General features: G+C 49.8%; 2 protein-coding genes across 3 annotated transcripts; one reads left to right on the forward strand and one right to left on the reverse strand.

Annotated features, from left to right (window-relative positions):
• LOC103015443 (cytochrome c oxidase subunit 4 isoform 1, mitochondrial) lies at window positions 1–7,500 on the reverse strand. Its single transcript, XM_007172584.3, has 5 exons — window positions 7,363–7,500; window positions 6,149–6,222; window positions 1,898–2,065; window positions 1,136–1,267; window positions 1–244 (listed from the first exon to the last, which is right to left on the reverse strand). The coding sequence occupies exons 2-5, from the start codon at window positions 6,219–6,221 to the stop codon at window positions 108–110; spliced, it is 510 nt and encodes a 169-aa protein (XP_007172646.1). The 5' UTR covers window position 6,222; window positions 7,363–7,500; the 3' UTR covers window positions 1–107.
• A 23-nt stretch (window positions 7,501–7,523) lies between these two features.
• Window positions 7,524–24,239, forward strand: EMC8 (ER membrane protein complex subunit 8). 2 transcript variants are annotated; one of them, XM_007172585.3, is made up of 5 exons: window positions 7,527–8,072; window positions 15,969–16,045; window positions 21,477–21,546; window positions 22,268–22,362; window positions 22,891–24,239. In XM_007172585.3, the coding sequence occupies exons 1-5, from the start codon at window positions 7,842–7,844 to the stop codon at window positions 23,048–23,050; spliced, it is 633 nt and encodes a 210-aa protein (XP_007172647.1). In that variant the 5' UTR covers window positions 7,527–7,841; the 3' UTR covers window positions 23,051–24,239. The 2 variants fall into 2 exon arrangements, with proteins under 2 accessions (XP_007172648.1, XP_007172647.1); XM_007172586.2 differs by lacking the exon at window positions 22,268–22,362 and having other exon boundaries at window positions 7,524–8,072; window positions 22,891–23,018.

A 24,239-nucleotide genomic window follows, 5' to 3' on the forward strand; every position in this document is an offset into this window, starting at 1 on the left:
TCACGTAAACCGCTCGTTTATTAGCACTGGTACTGGGAACGAGCACCGCCGTAAACGTGCGGAGCTGCAGGGAGGAGACGGGGGCTCCGCGTGCGAGCGGCGGGTCCTTACTTCTTCCACTCGCTCCTCTCGTAGTCCCACTTGGCTGAGAAGCCCTGGACCGGGGCCGCCTTCATGTCAAGCATCCTCTTGGTCTGCTTGGCCACCCACTCGTCCTCAAAGGTGTGCGGGACGGGGCCGTACACTGCAGCCCAGAACAGCTTCGTGAGGCGACACGGTCCCGACAAGGTGTTGCCGAGCCAACGCGCCACACGGGCGAGGTCTTCCCCCCTCACTGGCGACCCGACCAGCGCAGTCGTCTGCCACTTGCCAGCCACACGCGTGCACACACACTGGTTTCGAATTCTGGGCACTGACAACTCGACATTTGCAAATTATTCCTTCGTTTGTAAAAGCGAGCAATAAAATACTTAAGCTAAAAGCAGAACGTCCTCTCTACAGGATACAGACAACGGGTCTACAGGCAAGCACAGAGCACGAACAGAACCAAAGGTGACGCGGGGGAGAGCAGAGGGTCACAGGTCTGTCGCCGACCCGCGGCCACAGGCAGGCCACAGACCCAGGACCACACCTCCTGAGAATGGGACGATGCGTCCTCGGCTGGGCGGAGAGAACACAGGACAGGCAGCACACGAGCGAGCAAGCAGGCAGCCCCAGCGATGGCTGAGCACGAACTGCTAGGTCCGCAGACCCAGAACTCTGGTTACTGAGCTGCGGTCCCTCCCCGACAGCTGAAACGGCCCTTGATGCGTAACAGTTCCCTTCTCCTTGATCTAACCTCCACTACTCCTTCTTCTGACAACTGACTGGCGAGCAGAGAAACCACTACTGGATAGGTGGCGTGCTGTACAAAGGAAGCCGTGCGTGACCGAGCGTGGCCCGCTCAGAATAAAGCAGACTCGGCTTACACACCACTTCCGTTCACGTGAGCCAGTCTCTCAGACCCGGTAAACAAGCTGGGGGTGGAGCCCAGGACGGAAGCGCCGATTTTGTGTGAAGGCCCCACGGCCCACTCTTGGGCACTGAAAGGTGCAGCCGCTCCGGGTACACGGCCCCTTCTCTCCCCGCCACTCACCGTACAGCTTCTCCCAGATGAGGATGAGAGCAGTGAAGCCGAGGAAGAACATGGCAGCGCCCACAACCGTCTTCCACTCGTTCGTGCTCCTGTTCATTTCCGCGAAGCTCTCCTTGAACTTAAGGCGGTACACTGGGAACAGAAAGGACAGCGCTGCAGGCGCAGAGGGCCACGGGGACCGACAGCCCCTCCTCGCGGCGGGGCTCCATCACTCCTCCCCACAACACGGGGGCGGCAAACACACAGCCAGGAACACAACACAGGCCTGAGGCCCGGACGCACCCACGCACACGTAAGGGGGAAGGAAGCAGATGCATGAAGTTACTGCTGTTGGACTGGGCAACCCTCATAGCCTCATAACATAACATAATGGAGTTTACTCTGGGCAAAAAAAGCAGTGAAATTCTTTCTCCTTTACATTAAGGTTTAAGGGTCTGTTTAAGCCCATAATACTTTCATGCCTCTTTCCTACCTGACAGTGACATTTCGCTGATCTTCCGTCAATAATTTTCAGCCAACCCAGTCCCACCCAGGGAGGCCCCGAGAAGCGACTCACACGCTAAGCCCTCCACAGAGCCCCGCTCAGCAGCTCTGTATCCCTGTTCCCGCTCCTCCCCGGGGGGGCTGGAGCCCACAAGCCTGGACAGCCCCACAGGGCCACAGCACCCCACCCTCCCCAGCACGCTGGGCTCTGGGCGGCAGCCCAGAATCAGGAGAATTCTCGCCCAACGCAAGCTGCCCTTGCTTCCCTTCAATACCCACGTTCAACTTTCTCATCAATGGAGAGGCTGCTCCAGGAGGCCTTCTCCTTCTCCTTCAAGGCCTTCTGGCTGGCAGAAAGGTCCCTGACGTGGGCCACATCGGGCAAGGGGTAGTCACGCCGGTCGACGTAACTCGGGAGAGCATAGTCTTCACTCTTCACAACACTTCCTAAAACATGCATTGGATAAATATTTGAAAATTCACATAGGTTCAGCGTTACAAACAAGGCAGTACTTCTAAAAACCAAAATAAGTATGTGTATGTGCACCCAGAAAACTTCAGTTATCCCAGGGGCTGCGGCCACCATTCCAAACAGCCACAGGACTGTCATGTGCAACAGGGAGCAGGCTTCTCCTGAGGGGCCCAGACAGCAGAGCGAGGCTGGCAGATGGGTAACAGCAGCGCTTTTCATCGCAGCAAAACAAAAACCTGCCGGGGCATCGCTAACAAGGCGGCACTGCCTGCAACGACCAGTGTTCATGCAGAGGTCAGAGAGGGCGCTCGGGTTCCCTGGGCTGGACTGGAGACTGGACTAAGGGAAGGCCCTTCTGCAAGGGACTCCAACTAATGGGGAAGAACACAAACAATGTAAACCTCATGAAAGAAACAAGGGTTCAAAGTTCAGAAAGAAAGATGTATGAAAAGCTGGTTACTGCGCCACTGCTTATTACAGCAAAGTATCAAATAACCTGTGTCCAACCAAGGACGCACTAAGAAGCTGTGCTCCTTAGAAACGCGTTATCACAGAGCCATTTGGCCTGTTCAGCAAAGGTTTACCAAGCACCTACTGTATGCCAAGCGTGGCTCCAATCTGGGATCATCAGTGAACAACGCAAACATTCCTGCCTACCAGTGTCTACATGCTAGAAGTGGGAATCAAACAATAAACTACAGAGAACGTTGGGAAATGAGAGATCTGGAAAAAAAAGAAAAAGGCAAGCAGAGGAAGGGAACCAGGGGTACATGCATGGCAGGAAACAAAGTTACAACAGTACAATGAATGATGGAGATCCATGTGCCCAAAATGGAAAGACAATTGTGTACCCACCAAGTCACAGAACACTATCAGGGTTATGTTTTCTTTTTAAAAATCTAAGTTACATGTAGATACTCACAGGTATGTGTAACTAAACACACAAAACCCCTGGCAAGTTAAACCCAAGTTGTTATCAGTGGAAAGAGGAGAGGACAAAATGAGGATTCTGCTCAAAAAGTCAGAAATTTTAGTGCCTTCAAGTGGGTGTGTACCCATGTATTCTTCCAGTAAAGAGGAAGAAAGTTCAGACAGCAGGAAAAAAAAGGAATATCTTCAATTTTATTCAGGGTTTTCCCTCTGCAAAAAGCTGTGTTCAATTCTACCCTACATCTCCAAGAAAATTTTGTGTTCCAAACTGGTTTAGAGGTATGAAGTCCTGCAAAAATGCTTCACCTCCATTTAGCTTAGTCCCAATGATTAAAATCTCCCCAAACATGTTAACAGTAGTGAAATAAAACCTTAAGTCTTAAAGCAGTAAAATTTCTCTAGATGTGTATCTGTGACTTGCAAATGCCTACCATACTTATATATTTATACCCGACCTTATCGCAAAAGGATCTGAGACGAAAATGGCTAGAATTACCTTCCAATTTAAAAACTCTATCAAAATGATGAAAAAACTACAAAGCACTCAGGTTACACGAGTTATTAAAAATAGATGCTAACTAGGGTCATGAGAATGTTCTAAAACTGACTGCGTGATAATGGCACAACTCAGCGAAGGAACTAAAAACCACTGAAGTGCACCCTTTAGCGGGTGAATGGGTGTTATGCAAATTACATCTCAATAAAGCTGTTATAAAGACGTAAATGCTCATAACCTTCCAGCACTCTAAGCATAAAATCGCGCTTTCTAGAACAAGAATGGCCAATTCGTGATCTCAGGGCTGCCAAGGGCTCTTCAGCACTTTGGGCCTGGTCCCCAGTAAACGGGGGGCGGGGAGGGGAGTGCGGAGCACAGACACATAAAGCTTAACACACCAAACATTCCTTTTAAAAAGAGAGAAAGCAAAGACTTCGCATTCTAGTGCATGTTTTAGCATTTCTATCCTCAACCTGGATGGATTCTGGGGAGCCTCTGCTGAGGCAATCTGGGGAATCTGAGCTCCCCTCTCCATCAGACGTGTCTCCGCACAAACATCCAAACTTCCCACAGGGGCTACCAATGGTGCTCCAGACTGTGCTATTTTATGTGGAGAACCGGTTCACGTATTCGTGTACGACTTGTACAAGTAAAACTTCAAAATTAAAGGACGAGACTTGTCTAATGGACTGCAGTTCTCTCCACCTGCCTACCGCGTGCTGGAGGTGTGGCAACGAATAAGCCCGGCCAGGTCCCTGGCCTCCAAAGCTGGCGCTCTAGAAGCAGACGACACTCAAACTACCCCAAATCCACAGTCTCTAAGGAAGCACAAGGCAAGGTAAGGCAGGACAGGTGGTCAGGAAAGGCTGTTCTGAAATAACACCTGCACGGAGGGTGATGATTCGAAAGAAGCAACCATCCACACCTCTGGGGCTGAGGCAGGAGGGGCCAGCCTGGCGCATGTGCGGAGCAGGACTCCCGTGCGGGCTGGGGGCGTGAGCCAACAGGAAGGGCCGGTTTGGGCTGCCCTTTGCCATCCTGAGCCTGACGTGACGAGACGAGACCAGAGAGGCTGCGTGCTGACCTTACTCCAGGCACAAGAAGCCAGCGGAGGGCTTCAAGAAGGGACTGACTAGATCTGACTTCCTCTGCCTAAAGCAATACCCTAAGAATAAGTCATGACCAGTGCCACCAAGGGAGGTTCAAGCTGACTTCTTACAGAAGATCCGAACGACCAAAGGGACATGAAAGAACTCTTGGGGGTGACGGAAATGTTGTATGTCCTGACAGGGGTCGTTGTTACACAACTGTGTGAGTGTACCTAAATCCGTAGAAACTTAACACCTAGAAAAGATAAATTTTCCTTTCTGTAAATTATACTACCAACTAAACTAAGCAAACAAACTAAAAGCTAAGGAAATATATTAGCAAAACCAAAATGGAAACAAAATGTAATTTCTGTCCTACGTGACTTGCCAGGCTTTTAGTGAAGGAGTGCTTCTTTCTGCATGTATTAACTAAACAACTAATTTTTTTCATTACCTAGTCATTTAAACTACATACTTCAATAATACTCTCACTAAAATGCTCTGTTTTAGAGTCTACGTCCATAGTGTTATCCTGAGCTATATCAGCAATATAGAGAAAGGTAAGACAACAGTGTTGCCGATTAAAGGACACAATTTCAAGGAAAAATTCACACACAAAGCAACTCAGGCAACAGCTTTTGAGCCCCTGGATACATAAGCCTTGCTCTCTGCCTTTATCAGCCACCACTCAAGCCTTGCCCTCGACCCCTCAGTAACACAACCTGCCATGCTGACTTGCACTTCCTCCTTCCGCTTGTTTTCCCTCTGCGTGGTATGCCACTCCCCTCTGGAATGTGAGGTTAAAGCTACTAGCCCTTCGGCAGAGCAAGGCCTCTCCTCCAGAAGCCTCCCCTGTACCCCAGAGGCCAGGCTAAATGTTTCTCCTCAGGGTCCATCTCTTACTGAATCGCTGCCTTCATGTATCTTCCCTCTCCAGATTGCAAACATTCTTGGGGAATGATTTCATATCTCATATTCTTTTATTCTAAGTGCCTAACAGTGACAAGTACAAAGAAGATGCTTGATAAATGCAAAACTAAACTTGCTATGTGCCAGGCACTGCACTAAGCTCTTTACATATATTTCAGGTGAGAAAACAGATTCCTAAACTTGAGTAACTAGTCCAAGGCAGAAATGAGATTAAACCCAGTTCAGGCGAGGAAGTCCAAACTCCTTCCCTTCCATTGTCCCAATAATGTAAACCGTGTTCAAGGTAAGTGGCTGGGAGTTTTGTCGGAGGGAGAGAGTGTTAAAGTCAGGTACAGTGGGGATCTCTTAAAAGGGCTGGAACTTGAACTTGAACCTGAAAATATGGGAAGGGAAGGAAAAGGGGGAAAATATCAGTATAAGCAAAGACCCAGACCAGAATTCTATATGATTCATAAATACTCTCTAATCTAGAAGTATGCCCCATTAAAATATTTATACCTCCCCTCAAGTTCCTCAACATCGTGACCAGGATCTTAGCCATCTCAGCCCTCTGTGTTTGAAACACCAGCACAGGGCCTTAAACAGAGCAGAGCAAAAAGAAAAGTTACACTTACCGTGTGCCCGTACACACACCGAAGTGGAAATTGCTCGCTTGCCAATTAGGCTAAATACTCTGGTAGCCAACATTCTGAAAGATAAAAATGTACCTTCTCTATGAATAAGCATAAACACCTATTAGGAATGATTCTTCTTTTTGCCCCAATGCATTTTGGAAGTCAATGCAATTCTTTTTTCTTCTTCTCCCCTCTAGCATAACTGATCCCTTCTTCATTACTGACTCTGAATTCACAAATTAACCTAGGATGAGGTTATTTTTCCTCAGCAGTCAGCACGTTTTAACGGAGCTTCATTATAAACCAAGCACCATATGTATACACTTAAGGCAATTCGGAGAAAACTGGGTTTTTGGTTTTTCTTGCATATCGTTTCTTTGCTTTTGTTTTTTAAACATTGGCTTTCTTAAAAAGCAAAGAGAAAAATATTTTTAAAGGAAACTCTGGAAAAGCTAGAATGTGCCGCTATGATGGGCTCCACTGTTCAGAGAAAAAAAGTCAACAGTTCAAAGGAACTGTGGCACGCACTGCATTCATTATTTGCTTTAAGACCTAATATGTGCACAAGACAGGAAGGGGAAACCCGGGAGAAAGGCTGCAGACAGGGCCCTGGGCCACTTCCAAACCCTGCAGGACAACGAATGACCTGGTTGACCCACCTCTCACCTGGGCCTTCACTGAATCATGCCTAGCCTCCTTACCTCCCCCTCCCTTAAAACTGGACGTTTCAGGGGACCCCCACCGATGACGAAAAGGATCCCAAACGCATTCAGAAAATACCCATCACGGGCAGAATAAACACAAGCATGACATCAGGGGCGAACTCGTTCCCGTTTCCCGTGTTTTCTCCCCCTGCCTGGCCCGCGCGTGGGCGGACGCCGAACGCCTGCCCCTGAGCCCCGTTACACCCGGGGCGGTGGCGCAGCACCGTCTGAAAAGGTGGCCGGGAGCCCGCAAAGCGACCTGCCCTAGGGTGCGCGCCCGCGGCCAGCGGACGCTCCAAGGTCAGAGCCGAAGCCAGCCCGCGGCCGCGGCAGCGCAGGCGAGGACCTGCCGGATGCTTCTGGGAGGCACAGAGACCGCCACCCGGCGGCTCCCGAGCCCGGAGCCCTCGCCGGCCGGCCTCAATATCACTGGGATCGGAGGCCCAGCGCCGGTTCCTGCGCCCGACCCTCACCAGCCTCGCGGAGCAGACCTGCCGCTGCCCCCCTCACCTGCCGCCGCCCAGCCGATGCTCAACGTGCCCGTCGCGACCGCCCTCTACACCCCGGCTACTCACGACCGGAAGACAGAGAGGTCACGCCGCGGAGCACCACGGGATCGAGGAGGACCCCACCCCGCGCCCGACCGCACCGGAGGTCACAGGACCGGAAGTCAAGGGGGCCGCCGCGAACGTCGTAAAACGCAGAGCTGGGCTGCTTTCCGGCGGCCGCTGGGAGACCGCTTTTCGGCGGCGCCCGGCGAGAGGCATGAGGGGAGTCTGACGTGGGCTCCTCCGTCTCTCCCGGAGGGAAGCCGGCGTCGAGAGGAGCCGAGCCCGAGCGGGGCCTGGCCTGTGGGGGCCTCCGCCAGCCGCGCGACCGCACCAGGCAGCCGCCGCCTCGTCCCACTTCTCCCCTGAGGCGCCGCGCGGCCGGGCAGCGGATCCAGGCCTCGGCCGGCGCCGGGCCTCCGGGGCCCTCCCGGGCTCAGCATGCCCGGGGTGAAGCTGACCACCCAGGCCTACTGCAAGATGGTGCTGCACGGCGCCAAGTACCCGCACTGCGCCGTCAACGGACTGCTGGTGGCCGAGAAGCAGAAGCCGCGCAAGGAGCACCTTCCTCTGGGCGGCCCGGGTGCCCACCACACCCTCTTCGTGGACTGTATACCCCTCTTCCACGGCACCCTGGCCCTCGCCCCCATGCTGGAGGTGGCCCTCACCCTGGTAAGCGCGGGAAGGGTACTGCCTCGGAATCAGCAGGGCAGGAGATCGCCTGGCGATCAGCTTCCGAGCAGTCCCAGCTGGAAGCTCACAGTGGTCCAGCCGGAGTCTAGACCCACCCCCGAGGTAGCCGTGACCACGAACGGACGACCCGCGAGGGCGTATAGGACTTTGCCTGCACTTAGCAAGGCCCCGCAGATGGCAGCTCGTAGTGGCAGCGGCCGCAGGAGCGATCTTAACCGTCCTGGGTGTTTTTAGACGCTTTAGGCGACGAGTAATACATTAATTTTCTCACACCAGTATCCTTTATAGAAACAAGCCGTCGTTAACTGAGCGATGATTCGACAGCGTTTGTATTTGGGATTTTGAGTCACGGGAAGTTTTGGCACTGCGGTTTGGCTCTTGCGCACCTTCGCGGGGCCGGATCCGTGTCTGCCGTGGGTGTAAAGGCTGCGGTTCTTCCGACGTTAGTGCCCCGGACCCCGAGGGTGGAGACACGTTTCGAGGCAGCGCTGGCATCACGGGCACTGCTGCCCGAGAATGCCCCTGAGCGCTTTGTAAGGGAGGCTTGTCTGTCCTCCTTAGTGACATCTAGAATGCACCCGTGGTTTTAAAAGCTGAAGACTGTGGAATTTAAAAGTCGGAGCAGACATGCCTTCCAGCCCGCACACTTCTGTGGGTCTGCTCACGACTGGTCTGTTGAAGTACAGTGAGAAAAGATGTGGCATAGGGATAGCCTGGCTGGTCATTGAATCCTGGGCAGTGCTTGTTGAGGTAGGGTGACCCATGAAGGAAAACAGACCGCCTATAAATTTGAGTTGAAACCTTAAGGAAAAATAAACTGTAGACTCAGACCTGCCTGGCTTGAGGTACAGTTTTTCATATACATATAAACTATGGTACTAAAAAAATATTAGTTGGTTATGCAAAAAGTAGTTAAGTTCGAGAAGGTATAGGTAGAAGTCCTTTTTCTATACCTCCCAACAAGTAAAATGAATCCATTTTGTAATTTACGTAATTATGACACCCATGTAAATTCTTGGTAAGCAGGAAGTATCTTTAGACGAACGGTCCTCGCCCTAGCTTACTGGGCATATCTTTGAATGCCGGTTAAACTGAGTCATTGTCTGAATTTCTTCATATCATCTTGGGGCAGGAGATAGATAAGAAGTAGATGATATTTATAAAATCGACCATTTTAGCTCCTGAAGAAATAGCTTGTCAGTACCAATACATCCCTGGGGTGTGCCTGTGTCTGTTTTACTTCAAGTCTTTTCAACCACCTGTCTCGACTATTTTGTTATCAAGGGAATTGCGTGGTGAATTGGATATGGGAAGTGCATTCACCTGCGGGAACTAGATTAACCAGCAGCATTAATGCAGGATTATTCAGTTCTCCAGTAGTGTCAGGCCTGTGCTGGGGGAGGGATATGGCTATGGATCAAACACCGTACCTGCTTAGCAGTTGAACTTGTACCAAGCGGGCAAGTATAGCAGAGTATAAAGCGACCTGGCGTGGAGAGAGGTGAGCAGTGGACAGATTTCATCGTAGAGGACCTTGCAGGTCACACAGGGGAGTTTGGGCTCCATCATGAGGACAGGGAAGCCCCTGGAGGAGAGCTGCATGGTCACATTTGTGTCTTGGAGTGATTGCCCCAGCCTGCAGCAAAGAGGATGTTGGAAGCAGGAGTGTGTATAATACTGGAGGCAGAGAGGTGGCCTAAACTAAGTGCACTGTGGAAGCAGAGGAGACAGACCGGAGAGAGCCAGGAGGGAGAATCCACAGCATTCCGTGACTAATCGTGTGGGGACATAGGGAAAAGGAGGCAAGGGTGACACACCTCGATTTCTGACTTAAGCATCAGAAGGACAGTGGCGCCATTCGTTGAGGGAAAATGACCTAGTGTTGACAGCTGAAAACTGGGCCTGAAACTCCGAAGATGGGTGGGCTGGAGACGTAGATGGGGGACCAGTAGCTTCTCAGTGACTTCTGAAGCCATGAGCGCAGGTCCTATTGGCTGGGACTGTGTGTAACGAGTAGAGAGCCATGGGCAGAAACCTGAGGACCTCCAGCTTCTGCGGGGTGGGTGGAAGAAGGGAAGCCAGCAGACTAACCAGGGTGGAGCCAGCGTGGGTAGGAGGAAAAGGTGTGTTGCTTTAAATCCCTAGAAAATCCTATCAGAAATAATCAAAGAGCATCTTAAAGGCAAACTTGAACCTCACTTGGAATTGTCAAAATGGGATTAATTCTTTTCATTCTTAAGTAAGCTTTACAGAGTTAAAGGGTTATGTTCCTATTACAAGATATAAACGCAATACTTGAACGAATTAAATATACCAACTATAAGCAACCGCATAGGAGTCGCCTTTACATGAATTTTCCCCAAGGATTAGGGCTGTGTCCACCATTTACCTGGGGAGGGAAGGCCAGGTCCAGAGGGCACCTTGACTCTTAAGACAGGCCCACTGCCACAGCTTGTTAAGGGGCACTGCTTGAGGCCTGTTCTGACCCTGCACCACTGCACACTGCACTCCAGACTCACCTTCCAGCATGTCCCCCAATGTGCCCTTCAGTGTTTGAGTCTCCTGTCCAGTAAAATTAAGTGCAAACCAGATTCTCTGCGCTTAGCTTCTTTTCAGACAGTAGAAACTAACAGCCAAAGTTTTATCCTTGCCAAGCAGTGGTGGTTTGTGCTCACTTTTCCTCTGTTGATCAAAACTTTGAATCATAGACTCAGAATTTGAAAAATACGAGAAAGATGTCAACTGAGTACAAATTAAATAACTTTCTAAATAAAGTTATAAAAGGAAAATTTGCAATTTGAGTCCATCCACAAATTTTGTATTACAATTAAGATAGTTAAGTTTATATCATTCAGCTTTTGACTTAGCAACTTTATAACCTGAAGGCAGTGAAAAATCTCAGTGTATGGAGCCATGGTTTATCAGCTATAGAAGATGTAGTTTTAATAAAGCATCTACATCCATAAAACTGTATAAACGAGGCCTAATTCTCACAGCTTGTTTCTGTTCAGGGAGTTTCGTATTGAGTTGTTTTTGATAAGTGGGAATGACTGACTTGATATGCAGTCCATCAAAGGGCAGCATCAGATTCCTTTGCAAGGCTTTTCATTATAATTTTCCATTAAAAAAAAAATCCTTGCATTTCTGGGTGCTTTCTATTTTTTTTTTAAGTACTTATGCCTGTTAATTTATCCTTATAACCCTTTGACGTAGGTAGTGATGGAATTATTTCTAAAAGCAAAAACCCATAAAATGTCAGTAGGGAAATTAGCATAAACCTGCTGTTTCCCTAAGCCCTCTTTGTCCTTTTCCCCTGTCGGTGGTTTCCTGGTGCTGTGGAGCTGCCTTTCATTACATTCTGCTCCAGTGACTTCCTTCTTTGCCGGTTGGTCTAGTCAGCGTGACTTCAGTCTAGAATTCTTTCTGCCGCCTCCATATGTGCCTTCTCTACTCACCTGCACAGGCCGCTTGCTGCCCCGCTGGCTTTTGGCTCAGCCCCCTGCTTCCTCCTGCCCCCTTTTCTCTCCAGAACATAAATGTGCTGGCCTGGGAGAGGGAGCTGGCTGCGCTGGGTTCTCCTTTCAGTTCCTCCCCTTGACCTTCACCCTCTGTCCCCATGCCATTTACCTCCAGCGCTTTTCCTCCTTGGAGCAAGCTCCTTTCCTGCCAGAGAAGAATCAGCAGCCGACTTGAGAAGGAGCTTTTCTTCTCCATGAAACTAACAACCCCTCTACTTTTAGAAGCCAAGGCCTGCTCATTGCTGCAGACAGGGAGGCTGACAGACACACCCAGCTTGTAAGTGCAAACATGGGAGCAACGTACTGCTGGGGGTGGCTCTTATCAGCTCCCTGCCTTGCCTACTTCATGGCTATTATATAGCCACATGCAGTGGGTGATAGTGCTTTGAAAATTACAGAGTGCCTCATACATGCAAATATTAGCGAGTTTGCTGAGAGAAGCTGCTTTCTTTGTGCAGTCTAACTGGGAACGGATGAGTCGGGCCCAGGGCCTTTAGTAGTTCTCCTATGTGTCTGGAATGGAACGAGCCTGAAAGGGCATTGAACAGAGGGTGGCAGACTTATGCCAAGGTGAAAGTGTCCTTCTTTCCCTCTGAAAAGTAAAAGAAACTGCATAAGTAAATGCAGGATTTGGACCCTGTATTCAGAGTCACTTGACGAGTTTCAGAGTGTTGTCCTGAACTTTTTCATTTTGATTGTTCACAAGATGCATCACGGGAGGAGGGCATCTTAGCAGCAAGGTAAGGAAGACGGAAGCGGATTCGTTGAGAACAGCGGTCAGACAGCTTCTCAGTTCTTTTGCCTTGTCCTGCCCCACTTGGGAGCGAGCAAGTTGCCTTTACTGTATAAGCTGCCACTTAAGTAAATCTGCTTGGGCTTTTCATAAGCAGGCCATTTGGGCTGACTTCAGGATTCTGAGGGCCCTCAAGAGCTGCCTGCCCCATCCCTGCCCTACCGACCGTCCACACTGCTCGCCTCCTCCCACACCCTGACTCTTCCGCCCGCCAGGTCACTCTCACCGATGAGGTCTGGTTCCGCTGAAACTTGTTTACGCTACCTCTGTGGGCTCTGGTGGCCCGTTCTCCGTTCCTCAACTGGGGGCCGCTTGTGTCTGAATCTGGACAGCTGTGGACAGGCTGTGCATGCCTGTCACGGGCATCCACACTTAACTTGGTTGTTCTTTTCTGAATCATCGAAAGGTTTCTAAAGCCAAGCCAGAGCTTTTGTGCCTGGTTCATTTTTGGGACAGCCTCTTCAAAGAGTTCTACTAGGGAGCTCCCTGGTGGTCTAGTGGTTAGGACTTAGCGCTTTCAATGCCAGGGCCCAGGTTCAATCCCTGGTCAGGGAACTGAGATCCCACAAGCCATGCGGCGTTGCCAAAAAAACAAAAACAAAACAAAAGGGCTTCCCTGGTGGCGCAGTGGATAAGAATCTGCCTGCCAATGCAGGGGACGCGGGTTCGAGCCCTGGTCCAGGAAGATCCCACATGCTGCAGAGCAACTAAGCCCGTGCGCCACAACTACTGAGCCCACGAGCCTAGAACCTGTGCTCTGCAACAAGAGAAGCCACCGCAATAAGAAGCCCACTCACCGCAGCGAAGAGTAGCCCCTGCTCCCCGCAACTAGAGAAAGCCCGCGTGCAGCAATGAAGACCCAATGCAGCCAAAAATAAATTAAATAAATAAATTTTTTTTAAAAAAGTTCTACTAGAAGTTCAAGGTCATGACATTATTTTTCTGCTGGAATTTGGTTAGGCCCTTGGAGATTTACATACAGGAATTCACCCCTCGTTAGGTAAAGTGTAAGTTGAGGTGTGCATTGTGTTTGTCACAAGAATCATCCTTCATGTCAAGTGCCTCCTCTGCTCTCTGAGTGCAGGTACAAGGTGACACCACGTGTTTGCTAGGGATTGAGTCCTGAACCGTTACCTTCAGCCCAGGAAAGGGATCTGGGAGCAGCTTAGACTGCTCACTAAAGACTGCTGTGGGAGTCCCTGGTGGCGTAGTGGTTAGGATTCTGAGCTTTCACTGCCATGGCGCGGGTTGATCTCTGGTCAGGGAACTGAGATCCCGCAAGCTGCGCAGCATGGCCATAGAAAAGGACTACTGCTGGGGTGGTCAGGATATCAGCAGCAGAAAATAATTATCTTATATTAAATGTAGCTGTGGTGGGCCAAAAAATGGCCCCCCAAGATGTCCACACCTTAATCCTTGGAACCTGTGAACATGTAACCTTATGTGGTAAAAAGGACTGCAAATGAGATTAAGTTAAGGATCTTGAGATGTGGTGATTATCCTGGATTATCTGATGGACCCAGTATAATCACAGGGGTCCTCATAAGAGGCAGCAGGGTAGGAGACAGAGAAAAGAGTTGTGACAGAAGCAGAGGTCAGAGTGATACAGCCACCAGCCAAGGAATGTGGTGACCACCAGGTGTCGGAAAAGGCAAGGAACGAATTCTCCCCTAGAGCCTCCAGAAGGAATCAGCCCAGTGGACCCATTTTAGACTTCTGACCTGTAAGATAAATTTGTGTTGTATTAAGCCACTAAATTTTTGTAACTTGTTACAAGGGCATTAGGAAGCCAGGACAGTAGCCAAACTCGGGATACCATCTGTAGTTGTGACTCTGGATATAAGAACAGGCCACACCACAGGGCTGGGAGAGGGGCACCAAAGTGGGCAGGGGTGAGGGTCACCTCAAGTGAGGACACATTCAAGAGACCAGTCTTCGATCAGAAACAAAGACTGAGAGGGCTACACTAAAGGATGGGCTAACTTACGGGTTTGAGTTCAGGGAATGGGGCCAAATGCCAAATTTTAGAACAGGGCTATGCCCTTTGATACTACATAGAGATACATTTAGAAAGAAATGAAAGAATTTGGTGCTGTAAGCAGCAATAGAGAGTTTCTAGAACTCATTCCTTTAAGAGGTGATAGAAATAAAATATAAGTAATTGTGGAATAATTTGCATCAAAGTTACAGTGAAAGAGCCATTATAAATATTTTGTAGACATGGCTCTCGTCTTTTGAGTGGATGACCAAAACGTCTAATTCGTTCACTGAGCCTTGGTTTTGCCCCAATGTGGTAATATGTGAGCTCTTAGGAAGCCAGAATTATTATTCTAATCCTTGTGTGAGCGAGGGAACCTTGGTCTGTAACCATTCTGTAATGTCTGCTTTTAGTCATAAAGGAGACTGTTGGAGACCCAAACCAGAATTTGAGAAAAAGAGCAGTAGAGCTATGTTTAAAAAAGGAGAAAAATAAGAAAGAAAAGAAAAACATTTTTAACCAGCTACTTCACTTTGAAAAAATTGAGGATCAATTTTATCTCTTCTTTTGCAGACTGAGGATAGAATTTACTGCAGTGTATTATTAAAATTCCATTATGGCAAAACAGGATGACCTTTTGTTGCTTTTAATAATAGCATTAGACCTGCAGGATGCTAAATCTGATGAGAGAAGAGTGGCATTATAAAACAAAAAACTTTAAAAATCTGCTGCCATGCTCCCATTTAAAAACATGCCACTGAGAAGGGTGTGCGCGTGAATGCGTGTGCCTGTTTACCCCACATCCCGGCATGATGGATTTTTCATGGTGTGTTGCTAGGAATACTGAGATACAGTATTAAAGCACTTGGCTTTGAAACAGACTTATATTCCCAGGCTGGCTGTGCTACCTGGCTGTGCAAACTTAGACCCTCCCCGAGCTTTTTAGTTTGCTTACCTGTGAAAGATTGATTTAAATGATCTTAAGGCTTATTCAAGCCCCAGAATGCCTCAGTGCTTCATATTATCAGAGAAGGTGGGTAACTCTGGTCTCACCTCACCCACGGCACTGCACCTGTTTAATATATGTCTACACTGGGGCCTTCTGCTGGGACTGGGGGATGAGGTTGTTCGTGTCCAGCCCCACCCTTCCCAGTCATTACAGGGCCCTCCTCTGTGGGAAGACACCCCACCTCAGTGAGAGTGGGAGCCCAGGCTCTTCTTTGCTTTCTCTGGCCTCACGTGGACCGTGGAAAGCAAATTGGGGTGACCTTCTTTCCCCTGAACACCCATTTCATTCTTGTTTGTTTTTTTTTTTTTTTTTTTTTTTTGGCGGCGTTGCTCGGCTTGCAGGATCTCAGTTCCCCAGTCAGGGATTGAACCCAGGCCACAGCAGTGACAGCCTGGAATCCTCACCACTAGGCCACCAGGGAGCTCCCCCATTTCATTCTTGTAGGGAGGAGGATACAGGGCTTATATCTGACTTGTCCCAGCATCCAGCAGTTGGGGGGGTTCCCTCTGTTTATTGAGACTTGATATTTAAGGGAAAATCATTCACCTTTTCTTCCCAAATTTTGTTCTTCTTTCAGATTGATTCATGGTGCAAAGATAATAGCTATGTGATTGCTGGTTATTATCAAGCTAACGAACGAGTAAAGGATGCCAGGTATGTCCATGCAAAACCTCTCTGGGGTCTGAAAGAATGATACTGTGAGGGAGATGATCTCTGATACACGTTTTGACCTCTGTGGTCTCAGGATGCAAAATCTGTTAGAACAGAACCCCTCTGGGCCCTCTGTGCTTGTTTATAGTATTCCAGGGGGAGTGCGGTATGGGTAATTCCAAACAACAGTAATTCTAAACATTTATATTAACGTTGGGATTCTGTTCTGTATCTTCTTTGTTTTGCTTGAAGGGAATTCATATAATGAAAGCAACAGTCCAGGGCCTCCTGTTTCTGTCCCCACTCAGCTGTGTCTTGCTTCCCATTGCCAAGGTGGGAATGATGTAGGGCATAGCATTAGGAAAGAACTCCACTCTTTTGGGGGGTTAAAAAAAGAGTAACTTTTAGGTCTGGTGCTCTTAAGGTCTGATACTTTGATGAAAATGTGGTGTTTGCTGCTTCTTTCATGTTAGGTTCCGGTTTCTTTTATCCGGCTATTTGCACCCACTGTGATTCTCACTAATGAGCAAAGCTGAGGTCTTTGCTTTATTTCTGCGTCAAAGTCCCAGCAAAAAAACACTTGACACCGTGTAGTTAGGATAATTTGAGGAAGACTTAATAAGGCAGTTGTTTGCAGAGGTGTGAACGGTATGCAAGAGAACTCAGGAGAGGGTGGTTCAGTCACCCAGAGCTGGAGACAAAAGCTGGTACCTGCGCTGCCAGAAGGGGTGAGGAGGGGTTGGGTCAAGAAGTCCGGCCCGAGGAGAAGAGTGCCCTCTGGTCGAGGGATACGACCAGCAGCCAGCCTGATGGGACCTCACAGGCAGAGTCCCAGAGGAGTCAGCACCCTGACCAGCGAAAGCCAGAGGCAGAAGCTGGGGTGCCCTCGCATGCTTCCCTCACGTGGCCAGGCGGCCTGGGACGCGGTGAAGGACCCCAGACCGAAGTGTCCCCTGGAGTCACATCTGCTTGCCCAGCAAAGGCAAGAGGCTGGACTCACAGCGTTAGGGCCATAATACAATAAGCTGATGAAACACTTCAGGGATGGAAGCCGTTCTGCCCTAGAGGGCTGGGCCCAGTCGGGACTCTGAGGGAGACAGGGTCGCCGGCGCAGCGCTGGGCTCAGCACGACTCCCGTGAAAGCCGCTGCGTGGGCCACGGCGCAGGGGCGCCCTCCGAAGCCTGGCTCCCGCGTCTCCCCGCCCGCTGCCCGTTCGGGCTCTCTCTCCCTGTGCGTCTCTTGTTGACCACGCCTTCCTTTTGAGCCCACCTGCCTCCCGGGTGCTGATGAGCTGGGGCCTATTCACGGCCCGTGTCAGTCTTGGTCTTTGTTACACGAAAGAGGCTGCAGGGCACAGAGCGCCTGCCCCGGGCCAAGCTCTGTGCTGAGCCAAGCTGGACTCTTGGCCCTCGCCCTCGAGTTGCTGGATTGAACACAGAAGACACCGACACCTAGGCCTGTGGTGCAGGCCCCCAGGCCCCATGCCGGGAGGGTGGTACAGAGCGCTGTCCAGCAGGAGCAGGCCGGCATTGAGTCCACTGCTGTGACCAGAGGGGCCCTCAGGGAGGGGTGTTGTTTGAAGCGGATGCTTGCGCGTGGCAGGGTCCTGTCACGTGCAGACGTGGAGAGCAGAGGGAAGAGTGCGGAGGGGGGGCAGCGTGATGCAGACACCGGGTGGAAACTGGCAGGAGCGAGGGGCGCACACACAGGGGCGCCAGCGGGTGAGGCCACCCTGATGGCTCTGCGGCATTTCACTTTATTTTGTAAGCAGCGGGGAGCCGTCCTTGGAAGGCTTCCCGGAAGCAGACAGTACTGTCCCACAGCTGTTCTTGCAGGAAGGAGAGGAGACCGGGCCAGAGGTGACGGCGCTGGCTTCCTTCCTCCCGCGCCCCCAGACGCGCCCGCACAGGCTCTGCCCTCCGCTGCCTCACTTGGCTCGTGGCCTCTTCATCTTCCTGCCTCTGTTCGGACCTCATTGCAGCGCAGCCTAGAATTACTTGCTCAGACGCCACTTTCATGCTCTTCACACCTTCTAGAATTTCCCAGGTCCTTCACCTGCTCTGCTCAGGAGGTCTTCATTCTCCCACTGAAGTCAGTGTCTAAGTGCCTACCAACCGTTGGTGAGATCTGTAGAGAGCGTGGTGGGCGGTGAGACAAGTGTGTCCAGTAACCCTCTGGATCCCTTCTGACCCCGTGAGCCTCGGCCGTACTCCGGGATCTAAGCCACCCCTCCAGCATGTTTGGAGTAAACCTCCAGTCACTACCACTGAGCCTGGCCTGGGGCTTTCTTGGTGTCATCCTTTCGAATCCTCACAAGGACACTCAGCTGAAGAAACTCCAGCCAGAGACGCTCGCTGCACCAAAGCCACACAGCCAGGAAGCTCAGAAGCTGGGATCACGCTGACTTCCTTCTTTAGTACCGTTTGCTTCTACCTAGAAAACCTTCCCTTCTCTCTTCAGCCTCGCCTAGCTAAAATTTTGCTCCTCTTTTAGAAACATCGGCTGATTCACATCATCTCACAGCATAAGCTTTGGAGCCAGGTTAGACTTGGATTCAAGTCCTCAGTGACTTACTGATTCACCACATTGGCCTCAGTGGTCCTGTCTGTAAAATGGAGCCGAAGAGTTCATCCTTCGGAGAGTGGTACTGAGGAGGGCAGAGCGAAGCCACACGCAGCGTGCTTAGCTTTGTGCTTGATTCCAAATAGAGGCCGGTCCTGTTACTAGTCCTGTGATTACCTTTTTTAAAAAAGGATCATTCAGTCACTGTTTTAATCTGAGAAAAGAACTATAAGGTGTTTGTAACTGTTTTACTCGTTTCCTAAACTTCAGGTTATCCCATCAAGTTTTATTTGATCATTTCATAATTGCTGGAGCTTTGCTTCATAATAAACATTTCATGAGGGGTAGATTTCAGTACCAGGTCCAGTGCCTTGGCCTGAGGTAGATGCTCAGTAAAGAGCTTTTAGATGGAAATGTAAGATCTCAATCACAGGTAGATGCCTAGTTTTGTGTGGGTTGGGACGGGGGATTGGCAAGTGGCTTCCATCTCCAGGGTCCCCACCGTTGTATTTGGCAGCTGACTGTTCACAGGAACAAGGACTTGTACAGCCTAGTTGGAAACAAAGTACTGACGTGACTGTCACAATGTGACGATCTGACATTAGGAGTGGAGCAGGTCGGTGTTAGAGACTAAGTGTGAAATACAAATAGGAGGTAAACAAAATTGGTAGTTCTTTGAAATACTTTGGCAATTCATTAACTATTGTAAGTTTTAAGTTCTTTCAAAAGAACACACGTTAAGTGAGTTTGGGGGTATCTGAAATGAAACATAATAAATGTTTCTCGATCCCCTTCCCAATAAAAGTCACCAAGTACTATGATAATCATAAACGTTAGGATAATAGTATTTTGCCAGTTTCCTTGTGGCAAATGCTCCTAGGGAGAAGATCATGCCCTTAGCAAATGCTGACTTCGTTTCCCTTCGCACCTAAGGTGTGACTGAGTGAGGACCCGCAAAGACTCGGAGCGGTCACGGGGTGCGCCTTCTCCACAGTGGGCGGGTGAATCAGCAGGTCCCTCTACGGGAGCTCGGCACTTGCCGACTCCTGTGAAGTGCTGACTTCACTTTGAGGGCTTTCCGGGGTGACCTGAGGGACAAGAGTCCCTGGGGCCCTTTCCCTATTAAACTGTTTTTTTGTTTTCATTTTTCTTAACACGATACTGCAGATAAATAATCACACATCTCTATAAATTCTCAATTTTAAAAGTGAAAATAGAATAATTAGATAAACTTATTTTTATAAAGCATTGAACCTGCTTTTTTCACCTCAATCACAAAGAAACGATCGTAATTGTATAGTGTGTTTCTTTATGGCTCTGTCCCTGCTTCAAAAAGCTGAGACTCTAATTGTGCAGGGGAAAAAGATGCACAAAAAGGCAACTGCATACCAAGGCTTAAGTGTTTAGAGAGGGGACCAATGGACCTCATCTGGGGCAGCTTGGCAAGACGTCCCAGAGAGGATGGTGTTTTCTTGGCATTGAAGATGGAAGGAATTGAGTAAGCAGAGGTGGGCGCCGAAGGGCCTTCCAGACAGGGAAGAGTATGAGTGAGGGGAGGGGTGTGTGAGGAGGACGGCGTGCAGACAGTTCCCTGGGATGGAAGGCACACAGCGCGTTGCTCCCGGGGGTGGGAACGGTAGCTGGTCCCGTGCTGAGAGAGGCTGGGTCTGCCAGCCTGAGCACGGCGGGCTTTCCTCCTCTAAGAAGAGCCTGGAAATTGAGACCCATGAGGAGGCAGTTTTAGAAACGCATGCCTCCGGTGATAGGCGGAAGGGAGCGGGTGGCAGGGAGAATGAAGGAGGCCAGGGGGAGGCGCCTGGTGAGGGGTTGGAAAGAAGTGGGAAAGGTCACCTCAGCCAGAGAAACTGGGAACAAGCCGGCCTGCCTGCCTCTGATTCCAGCTGCCCCGGATTCCAGCCAGGGGGCCTTGGGAGCATGGCAGGCGGTAGGGAGGCTTCGGGGGTGCTGGCCCTCCGGGGTGAGGGGGCAGACGCCAGACTGCACAGCAGAGTGAGGAAATGGAGCAAGAGGGACAGGATCATCAACTTACTAAAGAAGTTGAAGAAATATGGTTGAAAGCGAGAAGAGAAGTTGGACCGTGGCTGGACAGAACCAGTTAATTTTCTTGTCCTAAAAAGGAAAAGACTCAGATTTGACATCAGAGCTGGGCCCGTTGTGGGGGAAGGGAGATAAGTAAGGCCCCGAGGAGGAGGTCAGAGTGGATGGGCCTGTGGGCGGGAGGAGGGGGAGTGCAGGGACGCATGAGACCCACTCTCCAAGTCACTCTATTTTTTTTTTTTTTTTTCAAGTCACTCTATTGATGTAAGGTGGAAGGTTGCCATTTATCAAGGTTGCGGTGGGCGCAGGGCCAGAGCCAGCCAGGGAAGGCTCATGAGCACTGAGAAGATCTGGAATGGCTTAGGAATTTTTAAAACTAAAAAAAAGGAAAAACAACTGACTCGATTCCAGCAGCTAAGAGCACAGATGGAGAAGGTGGGCCCTGGAGGCTGCTGGCCTGGGGCGGCTCTCAGAAGCACAGTTGTCTGCAGGCCCTGGGTGGCGCTCTGCCCCGGGGTCCAGGGAGCCTTTCTGTTTAGAAGACACCCTCTCAAGATCCCCTCCCAGGGCTTCCTGGTGGGGGAAGGGCCCTGCTCTCCCCTGTGCTCCTCATGGCCCACACAGGATTCCCCATCCTCACCAGTCACTGCAGCGGGAGCGCAGTCACGAGAAGCTACTTAAACGGGCGTAACAAGCTCGGGCAGCTTACTGGTGCCCTTGGTCTTTGTATCATTGCCATTCACTCTGCCTTAGGCAGACAGGTTGAACGGCGTTAACTAGAATGCGGTAACCTCTCTGGTTCTTCTCTCACAGTCCAAACCAGGTTGCAGAAAAGGTGGCCTCCAGAATCGCCGAGGGCTTCAGCGACACGGCTCTCGTCATGGTAAGTCACTCGCTCACTCCTGAGTCTTCTGTGTGCGGGATGGCGGCTGAGCGTCCTCTTGCTGACGTGGAGCTTTATCTATTGATATAAACGGTTTTCCTTTCTGCGGACACTTCATCGGACCGTGGCCCCCTTTTGCAGTCTGCTCCCAACTGCAGGCTTACAGTTGCTGAGTCGCAGGCCACTGCTGTCCCGGCACACGGATTTCTAGAGGTGGGGGTCAGTCCGCTTCAGCAGGTCTCACAGTGGGGTCCCCATGCCAGCAGCAGCAGCACCACCTGGGAATTTGTTAGACATGCAGATTCTAGGGGCCTAGCGGTCTGTTTCACTAAGCTTCCAGATGATTCTCATGCACGCTCAGGTGTGAGAACCATTGAATTACGTTAGCTGGCACAGCTGAGGGAGCGGGGGAAGGAGCCAGGTAGGTGAGTAGCTCTCATCAAGAACCCTGTTAACCTCACTCCAGATGGGATTCTAACAGGGAAGGCAGAAGTAAAGTTGGGAAGCTTCACGTTTGTGAAAAAGCAGTAAAGTACTTAGTGTTTCTGCTGTATGACACAGTACACCTGGGCCGTGCTCTCGTGGTGTCACGCGCTGTGAGGTGGGGTTTCTGCCACGGGCAGTGTTGACACTGGTCCTGGGAGAGCCACGAGGAAGGGCCTGCGGACTTGCAGCAGAAGTGCTGGCTCTGCTCACGAGCGTGTCCTTTGTCTCGTTGCAGGTAGACAACACTAAGTTCACGATGGACTGTGTGGTACCCACAATCCATGTGTACGAACACCACGAAAACAAATGGCGCTGCAGAGACCCTCACTAGTGAGTGCCCTGTTCCCAGGGTGGCCCGTGTGCCATGTGTGCTGGTGCCATTCGGGGCACTCGGCTCCCACGGGAAAGCTGACCCCAGCCTTCTGGGGTTTTAAGTTAGCGTCTTCTCCAGAGGAGCGTGCAAACCTCATACAGAAGTCACGCGTGTTCCTCGACCCCTGGAGGACTAAGGCCTACAGGGTTTCCAAGCAGTCAAGACAACCTGAGTGTCACTCGAGGGTCTTCCCACCTCAACCCCAGGGCACCCCTCCCCAAGCCGAGCCCTCTTTCCAGGCATTTGGTTTGGTTTATTTGTAATCAATCATCTACTTCCACCTTTTTCAGAATTTCATTTGGAGGGTGACTCTTTCATGTTTCATATTCGTTACGTACATCTTCATGTGTTTAAACGTACGTGTTTGCTAGTGTTCATTACTGTCTTCTTTTATACCACTATGCATGTGGCTGGTTTCCTGTTTACTCTATTGAAAAGCCACCTGTTTTCATTAAGAGGCTGATTTCTCCTGTTTCACCTCGTAGTGATTACTGTGAAGACTGGCCAGAGGCCCAGAGGATCTCGGCATCACTCCTGGATAGCCGGTCCTATGAAACGCTCGTGGATTTTGATAACCATCTGGATGACATTCGGAATGACTGGACAAATCCAGAGATCAATAAAGCTGTTCTGCACCTGTGTTAGGGAGGGATTTCAGTGACTGGTCTCTGGGCATTTCCACTACACTGAAGAAGAAAAGCTATTTTTAAATGTAAATAAAATATCTCATAGCCTGTGTGGAAAGCCGGCAGTTTTCAGAAGTGGCACGTGCCTTGAAAGAGGGCAGAATGTCCCATCAGTCATCTTTCTAATGCAGAGCCTCGAGAACAGGCATAGACTGTCCCATCTGATCATCCCTGTGGAGTCCTTCCCAGTTGTACGTTGCTATAATTCTTCAAATCAAAGCTATTTCCGCTTGTCCAAGATTGTTCCTATTAAACAGTTTTAACTAACCTTTTATAATCTGGAGGAATACTTTTTAAGGCTTATGAACTATATTTAAAAAAAAAAAAAAAAAAAGGCCCAGATCTTATACCCGAATGAGAGTGTTTGTGAGTTTTCATCCTGTTTGAGTTAGTATCATCCAGACCTGGGATTGGGCAGGCACGTGGTGTGCCAGTGCCGAGCAGTTCTTGAGAGCCGTGTGCTGGTGTCAGCGCTCAGGAGGCTGCAGCTACGCCCCCGCCCCCCGCGGTCACGCTTCCGTAGCTGCCACGACTCTACACGTGGGAATAACGCCACAGTTGCCTGAGAAACCTTCATCGTTAAGGGTAAAAACAAACATTGTTGGGAAGGCAGCTTGGATGGGAGCACAGTGTAATAATCCTCAACCAGAAAGCTTGTAAACCTGTGGAACCAAAAGAAAAGCGGAACCATGCCAAGATTATCTTAAAAAGGCAAGAATCGGTCCTAACTCCTGACTGACTTGCATGATTATCCAAATGGTTCTAATTTACGTCTTCAAAACAATTATTTTTTTGGTATTTGAAGCAACAAAAGCAGAACAAAAGTTAGGGTCCCGGAGTTTTACAGTGCACTGTCTGTAATCATTATACTTGAAACAATCAGTCAAGCTTTTTAACCCAGTCGTAGGAAACTGATGGGGAAACTTTATGGTCCCATTACATCTTTTTCTTTTTTACATGAATTATTTCACGCAGAGTTCAGAGAACTGTACCTTTGCTACTGTCGTTTTTTGGACTACATGAAGGAAATTTGTAACAATCAGATAATCTGTTGAAAAGGTTTATGACACAGCATTCACAATTTTCTCTTAATAAGTAGGAAACATTTCAGCATTGCTTACAATAGATGTGCTTTATTTGGTCCACCA

Source organism: Balaenoptera acutorostrata, chromosome 19, assembly GCF_949987535.1.
Source record: "Balaenoptera acutorostrata chromosome 19, mBalAcu1.1, whole genome shotgun sequence".
Classification (NCBI taxonomy): domain Eukaryota; kingdom Metazoa; phylum Chordata; class Mammalia; order Artiodactyla; family Balaenopteridae; genus Balaenoptera; species Balaenoptera acutorostrata.

Coding starts and splice junctions, on each gene's coding strand:
- LOC103015443 (XM_007172584.3), bottom strand. CDS start 6,221: ATGTTGGCTACCAGAGTATTTAGCCTAATTGGCAAGCGAGCAATTTCC. Junction 2,066..6,148: donor GGTGTGTGTACGGGCACACG/GTAAGTGTAACT, acceptor TGCATGTTTTAG/GAAGTGTTGTGAAGAGTGAA. Junction 245..1,135: donor CATCTGGGAGAAGCTGTACG/GTGAGTGGCGGG, acceptor TCTGGGCTGCAG/TGTACGGCCCCGTCCCGCAC.
- EMC8 (XM_007172585.3), top strand. CDS start 7,842: ATGCCCGGGGTGAAGCTGACCACCCAGGCCTACTGCAAGATGGTGCTG. Junction 16,046..21,476: donor GAACGAGTAAAGGATGCCAG/GTATGTCCATGC, acceptor CTTCTCTCACAG/TCCAAACCAGGTTGCAGAAA. Junction 22,363..22,890: donor CGCTGCAGAGACCCTCACTA/GTGAGTGCCCTG, acceptor TTCACCTCGTAG/TGATTACTGTGAAGACTGGC.